General features: G+C 40.4%; 2 protein-coding genes across 3 annotated transcripts in view; one reads left to right on the top strand and one right to left on the bottom strand.

The window, feature by feature from the left end:
• The window catches only part of GLRX (glutaredoxin), a 44084-nt gene that overhangs the window by 20995 nt on the left and 10243 nt on the right, over positions 1–12846 (top strand). The gene's annotated exons all lie outside the window — the stretch shown is intronic.
• The window catches only part of RHOBTB3 (Rho related BTB domain containing 3), a 62400-nt gene continuing 57534 nt past the window's right edge, over positions 7981–12846 (bottom strand). For both annotated transcript variants that reach the window (XM_033179071.1, XM_033179072.1), the window contains exons 11-12: positions 12654–12750; positions 7981–8410 (exon numbers count right to left, since the gene is read on the bottom strand). In XM_033179071.1, coding sequence (XP_033034962.1) covers positions 8295–8410; positions 12654–12750 — 213 coding nt within the window. In that variant the 3' untranslated portion in view covers positions 7981–8294. The remainder of the gene's footprint in view (positions 8411–12653; positions 12751–12846) is intronic.

The raw sequence follows: 12846 nt of genomic DNA on the forward strand, positions 1-12846 counted from the left end.
TACTAGGCAAGAAACAAGGAAGGAAGAAGAAAGTACCTCCCCAGGACAGAGACAGAGGGAGGGGGGATTCGAAGAGAAAACCCTGTGTGCACCAAAAAGTGGCTGCTTATATTTGGATGCTGGAGGAGGTGGTGTATGGTTTGCATAAGGCCCAGGGGATTGGTTTGACAAGGTGCGTCATTTACCTAGCCAGCAAAAAGCCTGGCCCTCCCACCTTAGCCCTTTAGTATGCAAATACGGGTCGCCATGATGTTCTGAACCCATGGTGTTATCTGGAGGTGGCCATGACCCGGTGACAAGGAAAAGATGGTGGGAATCACCATACTGAGTGAGCCCAGTTTTTACGGGCCTGTATTGGCATATCAAAGCTTGCTGGCCCGGCCCTTCAAGCCGCCCTTTCTGTTAGGAAAGAGTTGGTTCAAGAGTTGTTTCTTAATACAGGAAAAATTCCACCAAAAACCTTACTATCTGCCTACAAATTATTTCTTAATAACTCCTGTATCAACTCTATGAGAATTCACAGTCCTGGGTCTTTGATTGGTCCAAAGGGTCCAGGACACAGCGCTCAGTATAAGCCCAGAGAAACCCTGAGCAGGAGAGATTATAAGGTCAACAAAATGTGAAAGGAGGGCACAGGGCTGAATGTGTGATCCTGAGAAGGTCTAGATCAGCTCCCAGCTCCCACCCACCCTCCCACAAAGAGAGATCATTTTTGGGAGGCAGTAGCGGCTAGGCTACCCTAGGCCTCAGGGAAAAGTCTGGTCTTTCAGTCAAATGTTTGTGAAACATAATTAGAAAAATGGGGGTTGAGTGATGGAACTGGAAAAACTATCAAGGAGAAAGGAGGAGCCTGGTCTTAGAGGTAAAAGGTCACACTGGTGGTGGAAGGGCAAGGGAAACTCCTGTGGGCTGGGGCAGAGAGTGGCGCAGAAGGAACGGCCCTCAAGGAGCTGGGTGCTGCTCCAGACCTGAAAACTGGAATTAATTGTCTTATGGGTTCTCAAAGCATGATCTGTGGGCCAGTGACATATAAGCATCACCTGGGAACTTCTTATAAATGCAAATTCTCAGGTCCCACCCCAGATGGACAAAATCAGAACTCTGCCACTGAGGCCCAGCATTCTGTTTCTGGGTTTTTAAATTGTATTTTAATTTAATTTTTATTTATTTTTTGAGACAGGGTTTCGCTCTTCTTACCCAGGCTGGAGTGCAATGGAATGATCTCAGCTCACTGCAACCTCCGCCTCCTGGGTTTAAGCGATTCTTCTGCCTCAGCCTCCCGAGTAGCTGGGATTACAGGCATGCGCCACCACACCTGGCTAATTTTGCATTTTTTCTAGAGACGGGGTTTCTTCATGTTGGTCAGACCAGTCTTGAACTCCCGACCTCAGGTGATCCGCTGGCCTCGACTTCCCAAAGTGCTGGGATTACAGGCTTGAGCCAGTCGTGCCCAGCCTTAATTTTTTTTTTTAGGAGACAAGCTATCGCTGTGTTCCTCAGGCTGTACTCCAACTCCCAGGCTCAAGCAATCCTTCACCTCAGCCTACAAAGTAACTGGGTCTACAGGCACATTCCACCACACCCAGCCCCTGTTTTATTTAGACCCTCAGGGGATTCTGATGACTGCCACAGTTTGAGAACAACTTGTTTAACAAAATGCTGTGTTTCAGGTATTAAGACCTCACAAAACAATTAATTAAACCAGCTGTTTACTGGACTGACTGAGCGGCTGTAACAAATTATTCCAAACACAGTGGCTTAAAACAATACGGACTTATTCTCTTTACAGCTTTGGAGGTCAGAAGTCCAAAATCAGAATGACTGGGCTGAAGTCCAGGTCTCAGCAAGGTTGGTTCCTTCTGGGGGCACTGAGGAAAGACTCCATCCCCTTGTCATTTCCAGCTTCTAGAACCCATCTTTATTCCTTAGCTCAGGGCCCCTGAGGGCAAAGGGCAGCCATTTCAAATCTCTTGCCATCACACTGCCTTCTCTTCTAATGCTCATTCTACTGCCACCCTCCTATAAAGGCCCTCATGATTACAATGAACCCTCTCGGAACAATCTCTGTATCTCAAGATCCTTAACTTAATCAAATCAGCAAAATCCCTTTTGCCATGAAAGGCAAATCATTCACAGGTTCTGGGGATTAGGAATATGGACATTTTGGAGGAGGCTATTATTCTGTTTCCTATAGGGAGGAAGATGAGAAATATGCACTTTCATTTGCTTGTATTCACATAAATAAACAGTTTTCATGCACAAGACACTAATAAATCTGAGTACCTGTGAAGGATGCAGGGCACGAGGGGAAGGAATGGGAGCTAGCACTTTCTTCTCAAAGTTGACTTTTTATATTATTTTGAGCTTTGAACCAGGCAAATATATTACCTTTTACACAATGTTAACCATCAAAAAATAAAGAGAATGAGACCCCTTTCAGTAATTTCTGAGTGTTGAACCATTCAGTTTGAATATGACATATCAGAGATCAAACCACTGGGACCTTTGGAGTCCGAGAGGTTACAAGTATTGAAAGCAAAAGCATTTTAGTGGTGATGTAGGTAGTAGGGGAAGAAACAGAATCTTGCTTGGGCATGAACAAAACAGGATAGGCACTAAGTCAAAGATGAGGGACTGGGCTTGACCTTCAAGGCAAGTTAATGTTTTGGATTTTGTTCATATGTTTTTGAGTTAAAAAGTTCTTCAGATCTTCCAAGTGTCCAACAAAGGAAGAGGGGTTGAGATCCCCATTCCTTTCTCCTTAATTAAAAAATAATAATATATCCTGTCCATTAAATGAAACTGCCTTTGCAAAAATTATAGTAGTAAGGGAAGTTTAACATAACTGACTCCATCTTGCTTCTAACAGGCTAAAGTGCTTTTGCTCACTCTTGTGTGGAAATCATAACAGTCCTTTCCCTCCTTGAACTGATCTCCTTGTTCAAAAATTGAAACCGCATTTGCAAATACCAACACGAGGTATTATGAATTATGGTAGGGGCCTGAACTTTGCTAAAGAATAGGCATGGGTGAACAATAACCATCCATTGTTTGCTTGTGTTTCTATAAGTTGCTTACTGCCCCAGACTTATACAACCGAAGGCTGCAAAATTTGTAATTTCCCCAACTACTCCTATGGATAATATCACTATTTTGAAACCCAGAGAACTGGTTTTTCAGGTATTTTTCAGATTTAGCATTTTGGTAGACCAAGAGATACCACCTGGTCCTGAGACCCCCACCTCAGAACTGACTCAGATGCATGAAGGCAGTTTAGACACACACCCCTGTAATTCCATCCCCAGCCAATCAATTATTTCAGTTCCCCAGCTCCCTACCCACCAAAGTACCCTTGAAAACCCTAGTAGCTGAATTGTTAGGGAGGTGGATTAAGAAAAGTCTCCCATTCTCCTCACCTGGCTGGCCTGCAAGTGTTTCTTTGCTACAACACTTGCTGCTCTCAATGCATTGCTTTTTTGGAAGGCAGCAGGCAGGAAGAACTTGTCAGGCTGTGACATAAATTGCATGCTATTTTCTTAAATAATTATAAATAAGAGAGCTCTGCTCTGAACATGTGAGAGAATGCCAGACACTTTTACGCTAATGCTGATCATTAGTTTACTGTTGAACATTAAGCTATAACAGTAGAGGACAACTGAGATTTTGAGACACAGCCTGCCTCGGGACATGGAAAATTTAAGTACATGCAGTTAAAGGAACATCTGCATACAGTCAAACACTGTGTATAGCACCAAGAGCATTTCCAACTTCGTTATGCCCAACAAGAACTCTTCTGTCTCCCCATCTCATCTTACTGCCCAAACTCCAGTGAAGATGTCTCCAAGGACTATTTTGTTCATGTTCTGCATCTCCTCAGTGGTCCATCACTTATCAGTTTTCCATTCTATGTTCATCAACTCCCCATACACTTGGCCTCGCTGATCACCCTGGTCCCACATGCTGGCTGATACTGGCTACTCCTGACATTGAGCAGTTTCAAGTGTGAGCATGCTTTTCATTTTCATTTGCAAGTTTCCAACTATTGTTCCAACTGAAGCAATCTGGCCTTTTCAGTCCCATGTATTACACAGGTTATGCCAGGCCCTATGCTCGATGGAGGGTTGGGAAGCAGGTCATGAAGAAAATTCAAGACACAGTCCCTGCCCCTCAAGTAACAGCCCAGTAGAGACCACCAATACACAAATACCTAGAAATGCCATAAGCACCATAACAAAGGTATGAATAAAGAGCTAAGGAAAGACACACACAAAAGCAACAAATTCTTCCTGGGAAAGTGACAGAACACAAAAGAGAAATGATATTTAAGATGGGCTTTTCAGGATATGCAGGGGTTTGCAAAGTAGACAGGGAATGGCAGCCTACCTCAAGCCATAGGAAGAGTTTAAAGTCTGCCAGTACACGATCTTAATGGACAGTCCAGTGTGTCAAGATGGCAGCACCTTTTCTGCCTGTGGGAGGAGTGCTCAGGCAGAAAAGACAGGGCTAAGTTATAAAAGGCCTCATGGCAAAGAGGACTGTGGAGGTAACTAAAGGCAATAGGGCTCTTCTATGAAGATGTGTGTCCAGATAAGATCTGTGTGAGGAACATAATTTCAAAGGAACTGTGGAGCCCTTCGTGAGTTTAGTAGGCTTTACTGAAAATTTGGGAACCTGCTGGGGAGGAGCTGCATCATTCTATGCACCATCCATTCTCATGGTATGGCCGTCTCATCTCTTTCCCCTCCCTACCTGGAATCTTCAGCCCTGGGAAATTCCAGATTCTTTTCCATCTATTATGCAGAGCAGCTTCTCCACTTCCCAACCCTTGGTCCCAGACAACACTCAAGCCTATAAGGGGCTCACTTCTATGTTTAATTATCAAAGCACTTTTCTAAATAAAGGCAGTTATTTTGCTGAGATAAATTCTGGTCTTGACTGTTAAAGATAATATAAATTTCTTTATCCCACGACACATATGAGTCATCTATAGTATCAGCCACATTCTAAATATTTTATACATAATGAAAATTATCTGTGAAGCATAATTATGCTTGAGAAATACAAAGCAGCATTCATTTCAGTATTTCAATATCCAAGGTAAAATAACCACAGGACGCTTCATTAAACTTGTTTTAAAAAAGGTTTATTTGTTACAAAATGTTAAATACTAAAGCTAAAAACATATAAATTCAGGTCAGGCTATATTAAAATACACACATACCCTTCTTTGCAAAATTATTAAAGGTTGAATTAAACAGATGCTTTAAATAAAATAAAGTACTCTTTGAGGACATTTTTGTCAGATTAACTATAACAGTGTAGTGTAGTTTTTAAAATTGCAGTTGAAAAGTTTAGCTGTCTTGGAAGTCAAATTTATCCAATTGTTCAGACTTCTGTTACTACTCAATATGAAGCCACCATGCTGGCTTGGACGGGATTAATTTTATTTGTGTTATAGAGAGTTTTATATTACAAATCTAGTCTCCTATAATATGAACAGTGAGCAGTCAGAAATACACAAAGGGTTAAATAGGGTAAAGACTCTGGCCAAGAAAGGAAAGGAAAGTTCTACCACAGAGTGTCTTCTCTAATTAAAATGCCTGGGAAATATATGGAAGCAGAAACCAGCACAAAGCACATACCCATCTAGAAATAATCTTTCAGGTAAAAAACAACTCTCAAAACCAGCACTCATTTCTCTAAGATATAAGTATTTTACAATTTCTTGTTATATTGAGTTAAATGTACTGACGAGTCTATATGCAAATGGGTTTAAACACTAATTTGATTTCTCTTCTGACTAGCTCTGGAGAGCCATGACTTCTGGGTGTTGGTGTCACTTACACAGGTGGTAAAGAACTTTCATAACAACATTACACGCTCCGCACCAACTGGGCACCAGCTTCCAAACCCAACTCCACTTCAGGTCAAACAACCTTAAGGAACTACCTATAGTCTAGTTAAACGTTAAATAGTATTTTCAAAATGCCTTTTTTTGCTTTGCAACTTATATTTTTCAATTTCCTAGATTAAAAGTTACTGAGTTTGAACTTTAAATGCCATAATTTATATAGGTGAGAATATGCTCATGAAAAACAAAAGGCTATTATTGCATTTTAAAAGTCTTAAATGTGAATGAATTTTGAGAAATCTACCACAGTATCTATTTTTTACAATGCTAATCCTTGTCAAATGGGATTTGCCGGTGGTTGATTAACTCAAGTGATTAAAATACAACAGACATAAAATCAATTTCAGTAATCTTCATTGATACACCCTCATTAAAATCTGCCCAATTAAAATGTTTCCTGGAATATATCTATAGGGAATTTTTAATATTTCACTTTGGTTTTTTTTGTTTTTTTTGAGATGGAGTTTCGCTCATCATCCAGGTTGGAGTGCAGTGGTACGATCTCAGCTCACTACAACATCCACCTCCCGGATTCAAGCGATTTTCCTAACTCAGCTTCCTGAGTAGCTGGGATTACAGGTGTGTGCCACCACACCCGGCTAATTTTGTATTTTTAGTAGAGACAGGGTTTCACTGTGTTGGCCAGGCTGGTTTTGAACTCCTGACCTCAAGTTATCCACCTGCCTCAGACTCCCAAAATGCTGTTATTACAGGCCTGAGCCACCATGCCTGGCCTAATGTTTCACTCTGGCAGTGTTGGTATACACACAAGGGCTAACGGTATGGGGTCCCAACAATATACTATAAAACCATTTAGTCAAAATTCTTAAAAGTTGGAAAAACTGTGTGTATTCTAAAGTCACTGGAAATTAAAAGAAAAACATATTCCAGTACTGACTTACAGATTAAAATGATGCTGACAATAGACAGTAATCTGTTTTTCCATCTCTAGGTTTGTGAGTTTCTGATATAATTATTTCTCTATACATGTGATATGAAAGAAAGAAACTATCATTCTGTCCTCTAACCCAGTCCATTCTCCCTCTATGTAACAAGCCTTTGACTTATATCCTTTCTTTGAACTTGCTGTGTAATCTTAGAGGACAACATTCATGCTACTCTTTGTCAAATAATCTTGCAGTCCTTGAGAAGAATTCAAAGAATTTAAGCCACTGATGTCCTAATCTTGGTAAATAACACTAAAAAAAATTCTTGAGCCAACTTCGGTAGCAAATTCTCTACAGAGCATCTTTCTCTGAGAGCATCTTTATACATGTGTATTAAAGTTAGGCTGGTTAGTCACTCTTACCAACCTCCTAGTCTTACAGAATGATCAAGAAAGTATTTGTTCATCTGTGATAGAGCAAGAACTGTGACTGTTTAAAGCGAAGGCAACACAACACATTTCTCCCTTGTCAGTCAAGGTGGCAGTGGAGGCCCTGGGTGGTTCAGACCTTCCCAAAGGCGGGAATTTTCGCTATGTTCTCTTTCCTCCGGTGAGCCTCATTCTCTTCCCTTTATAGCAGTGCCTCTTTTCTGCTCAAACAGAGAAAGCTGTTTGAGCAAGAAAACATAGGATATTTCCTGCCAGGAAATAGACATAATTTTGAGGGCTCAGCACAAAATGAAATCATGGGGCCCTTCTTCAAACATCATTAAGAATTTCCGCTATAGCAGAGCCTTGAACCAAGTGCGGGGTCCTTCTAAGTGTGGGCCCTGTGCTGCTACCCAAGTTACATGCTAAGAAAACCAGCTCTGCCTAGGTTCCCTGCCTACTCAGATTGCCAAAAGGAGACAAAGTGGCTCAATTGGGTTGTCCAGGTGAAAAGCAGAAATTTTTTTATGATGATTCAAACACTGTCACCAATTGGGAACTAAGTGGCATTTCACTTTCCAAGGGGCAGGTAAATTACTATTCCTAAAATCTCATGTTGGACTGATTGGTTTTCCTCCAGATTTCTCATTATACAAATAGTTATGCTGGGTCTTTAAATGCCCCTTATTTTAATACAGCAATTAATCAGACATGATAAAATGTCTGTATTAATCCTATATAAATTTTTTTTAAAAAATTTAAGCACTTCTTAACTGAGAGGGGTCTAAATATCACTAAAGCAACAGGACATCTTTAAGGGAAAACATAGCTGCAAAACAGCTTTGCATTCTAGAGTGAAAGCCTTAGTTTTAGCCTATGGTATATTTTGTTCCCTTTTTAAGACCACAATGGTAGTTTTTTTTCAAAGAGAACTGATAAACATATTAAGCTATATGGTAATTTTTCTAACACCCACATTGGTTTCAGTCAGAAGAATTTTACTAGAACCTGGAAGTATCCCATTCTTCATAATAATAAAAAAGAAATGTAGTATATAAAAGCTCCAGGTTACATTACTAAGCAACGACATTTCCGGGAGTGAATATACTTCCTGTATTCCGCAAGCTGCTTCAAGTACATATTTGACGGCCATCTGTGCTTTTCAACAAAACTGCGTTCTTCCACTGAAGTGTTAAGAAAAAGAATGTTAATTCAATGTTTTATTGTGGATCAATTAAGATATCAGCTATTGATTTCCTCTTTAATAGATGAGATTCAAGCTCTGTGATACATCTCCTACCATTCTCACAAGGTTTCCCAAACAATTTACTACCATTTTGGTTAAATTAGTATCAGGATTTAAGTTATGATGTGACTTACAATTATATACATTTTGTCCACTACTTTGAGTAGTATTTGATTATTTTCCTTTTCTTTTTTTTTTTTGAGATGGAGTCTCCCTGTGTCATCTAGGCTGGAGTGCAGTGGCACAATCTCAGCTCACTGCAACCTCTGCCTCCATGTTCAAGCAATTATCCCACCTCAGCCTCCCGAGTAGCTGGGACTACAGGTGTGTGTCACCACGCCCAGCTAATTTTTTGTATTTTTAGTAGAGATGGGGTTTCACCTTGTTGGCCAGGATGGTAGATCTCCTGACCTCGTGATCTGCCCGCCTCAGCCTCCCAAAGTGCTGGGATTACAGCCTGGCTTCCTTTTCTTTTTCAATAAAATGTTTGTTTTTCCTGGATATGATAGTTTTTTTTTTCTTCAATTTATAATACTTAGTTTTCTTTGTAGCTAACTTAGTCTTCCAAAATCCTTCAACTCCTCTCAGTTGTGCTTCCCACCCAGCCAGTCATCAGATAAGCTGTTCTTTCCTGTTGCTGCTGCCCTGCCTGCTTTCTGGACCTGCTTCCTGCCTTGGGATTGGATCCCTCCATTCTTGAATGGAGGGTCCTTCGCTTTGTTCATTCTCTAGTTTTGGTGAAGCACAACTGTCAGAGGCATTTGAACCAGAGCAACTGCATCTTGAATAGGGGCTGGGGACAATAAGGCTGAAACCTACTGGGCTGCATTCCCAGACAGTTAGGCATTCTAGGTTACAGAATGAGATAAGAGATCGACACAAGATACAGATCATAAAGACTTTGCTGGAGATCAGGCACGATGGCTCATGTCTGTAATCCCACCACTTTGGGAGGCCGAGGTGGGCAGATTATTTGAGGTCAGGAGTTCAAGACCAGCCTGGCCAACATGGCAAAACCCCATCTCTACCAAAAAAAAAAAAAAAAATTAGCTGGGTGTGGTGGCGCACGCCTATAATCCCAGCTACCGAGGAGGATGAAGCAGGAGAATCGCTTGATTCTCCATCTACTGTTTAACCTCATCTATTATAATTCAGATTAATAAGGTCTGGATTCAGACTGTAGAACCATACAAACTAGCTGCTTAGCTCTAAGTTTCAATAGGAAGCAAAGGTGACATGAGGCTACTCCCTCAGTAAATATCAAAAACCAGAGAAAAGTTATTACAAATGAGCTCTGGCAGCCAGCAAAACAAAACAAAACAAACAATGCCATAACACATAACACATAATATTGAGCTAAATTAAACTGTGAGAATAATGAATCCATAAATGCCAAGGGTAACATATTCCTGTGCACTGCTGTTTGTGTTCATGAGTCCAGTATATAAAAACCTAATACTTAATGATGTTTTAACTGGGTTCTGATGTCTCTGTGCCTGTACTGACATGACATCTTTTCCAGTCTCACTTTTTGATTTCTAAACACATCTAAAAATGAAAAATTCTCAGTCAACAGAATTCCAATAATAATTTGAGAACTTTTGAAACTGAAGATGGGCAGTTCTATAAGGAAGCCGTAGAGTGACTGTGACAAGAACCTTTCCCAACTTCAAGTCCCCGTGTGTAGCAGGCCAGGTGTAAAGCACTGGAGAGAAGTGACTGTGACCCTCTGGAGAGGGCATACTCCTTTAGGTGGGCCGCCAGTGTCAAGCCACATGTTGCCACTAGGAAGATGGGCCTGGGGTAGCCAGATCTTCCAATTTTTCAAAAGAAGCCATAAATATGGTATTTTTAAATACCAGCAGTATATGTTTTTAACTGTGGGGTCCAAATAAAACACGTTGGCAGGCTACACCTAAACCGCAGACGGCCAGTGAGTAACTATTGATTTAGACAATTAAATTCTCCCTTATCCAAAAGGCGCTTTTTTCCTCTGCCCAAGAGGATGACACCTCATAGCAGGTCCCTGGACAGGAAGAGGCACTGCAGAATGTGAGTTCTCATGATTCCCTTTTAATTCCCATCAAAGGAACAGAAGGCAACATCGACACAGCCTCTCCTCCTTAGCCTGCCACCTCACATCGCACTGGAAGCCCTGCTTTGCACCATGCCAGATGTCATAACATACTTTATAGGCAATTGAGTAATATCATATAATGAACATTCATAACTAAAAGGATTTATAGAGCATCTTTCTCCCAAGGTTGTAATAGTACTCCATATATACCACATATCTATACAAGATAGTAAGTAGAAAATAATTTTATTCTTCTTTTACAAATAAGAGTGACCTAAGGTAGCATAATGAAAGTGGATCCAGGACCAAAGTGCAATTCATTTAACTTTTAGCTAGCTTCTTAAATAACTATAGAAGCAGCTACTTAAAGAATACTGGACAGGGTGCGGTGGCTCACGCCTGTAATCCCAGCACTTTGGGAGGCCGAGACGGGCGGATCACAAAGTCAGGAGATCGAGACCATCCTGGCTAACACAGTGAAACCCCGTCTCTACGAAAAATACAAAAAAAAATTAGCTGGGCATGGTGGTGGGCGCCTGTAGTCCCAGCTACTCGGGAGGCTGAGGCAGGAGAATGGCGTGAGCCCGGGAGGCAGAGCTTGCAGTGAGCTGAGATGGCGCCAGTGCACTTCAGCCTGGGCAACAGAGCAAGACTCTGTCTCAAAAAAAAAAAAAAAAAAAAAAAGGAATAACTGTAGAATGTTCCTTCTGACAGCAAGTATACACAAGCCTTATCTTTTTATGAACTGACTTTGTTTTTTCCTTGCACAAAATACCTAGCTAATTAATACCTGTTGTTTTGTTTTGATGTGATTATGCCTCTCTACTGTACTAACAGTTGACTTACGTAAGGAGGCTCCCAATAGACATATAATGTTTGCTGACTGGCTGAATACATCTCCTAAAAACTGATTGTGTGTTCCTGGGTTTCCTTTAACTGTACAACAAGTGGCTGAATAAAAACAAGAGATTTTTACTTTTTTTTTCTTTTAGAGACAGGGGTCTCGTTATGTTGCTCAGGCTGGACTCAAACTCCCGGGTTCAAGTGATCCTTCAGCCTCAGCCTCCCAAGTTGGCTGGGATTACACCAAGGTCGAATCACCATCTTGACTATATGATTTTTGTATCTTTTACCAGCAAAGTCTTTTTCAGGATGTATAATTTTAGGTAGAACTCAAGATATGAAACAGATAAAGTGGAAGTACTCTGACTGAAGAAGGGAGGGAAGAGTCCAAGAGCTGTACATTTTAGCGTTCTCTTTCCCCTTTCCTTTACTCCCTCTCTCTCTTCTTCTCCTCACCCACTCCCTACCTTCTGCCCCCCACCCTAGAAGTCACTTCAGTTATCTCCACGGAGATTTGTTTGTCCAGAGTGTGAAACTCCTTGAAAAGGTAATCTTTCACTTCCTTTTCTTTTTAGCTCAAATTTTCCTTGAGTCTATGCTAGAAAATAACATGAGCAAACCATTGCATCTAAACTGTCTATTCTGACAACTATTATATTTTCATTTTTTTCCTTTTATGCAGTACTCAGTAGTTCACACTTTGCTTTTAATCTTTATAATTTACCTTAGAAAACATATTACATGTACTCTCAGTAAGTTTCACAACATTCTTTTATATATGAAAAACTGTTATTGCAAATATAATGGACTCCCATATAGATATGCTCAGTAAATACAGATATCCAGTACAATAAAGCTATATATCATATAGTTAACAAGAGTTAAATTTTTAAATCTGTACTGTCTAAACTTTGCTACTAACCTAGGTAGTTACAACTAAGATATCATTTTTCACAAGCAAATGCCACCTAAGGACACATTTTGTCACCTTATCTATTTCGGGGAAAGAAAATGTGTTTAAAAATGGATGGGAGCTATAAAATAATCATTAGAAAACTTCTTGTGTAACACAGGTTAAGCCGCTTATGTAACACAGGTGACTATAAATTGTTTCCATAATTACCACACTGCATAATTTACAACAAATTTATTACATTGACTATTCTTATTTTGCTAAAAGCACTACTTCTACAACTTATGTCTCAAATCTAAGAACAAAGAACATAAAGTTTTCTTTTCAAAACAGAAATTGGCAATCTACCTGAAAGATCCTGAAATTCAGGCTTTTGACTGAAGATGAGGTAGTTAGTAGCAATGAAATGAAGTAGCCAGGTTGAAAGGCAATCAGAGTGGTGAAACTGCAAGAAAAATGAAAAGTGAAACAACATTGCACATAATGGCCACCAGTATGATGATTAGATCAAGAGAACGGCCTGGGAGCAATCACGGAGAGC

Source organism: Trachypithecus francoisi, unplaced genomic scaffold (assembly GCF_009764315.1).
Source record: "Trachypithecus francoisi isolate TF-2019V2 unplaced genomic scaffold, Tfra_2.0 Lachesis_group2, whole genome shotgun sequence".
Classification (NCBI taxonomy): domain Eukaryota; kingdom Metazoa; phylum Chordata; class Mammalia; order Primates; family Cercopithecidae; genus Trachypithecus; species Trachypithecus francoisi.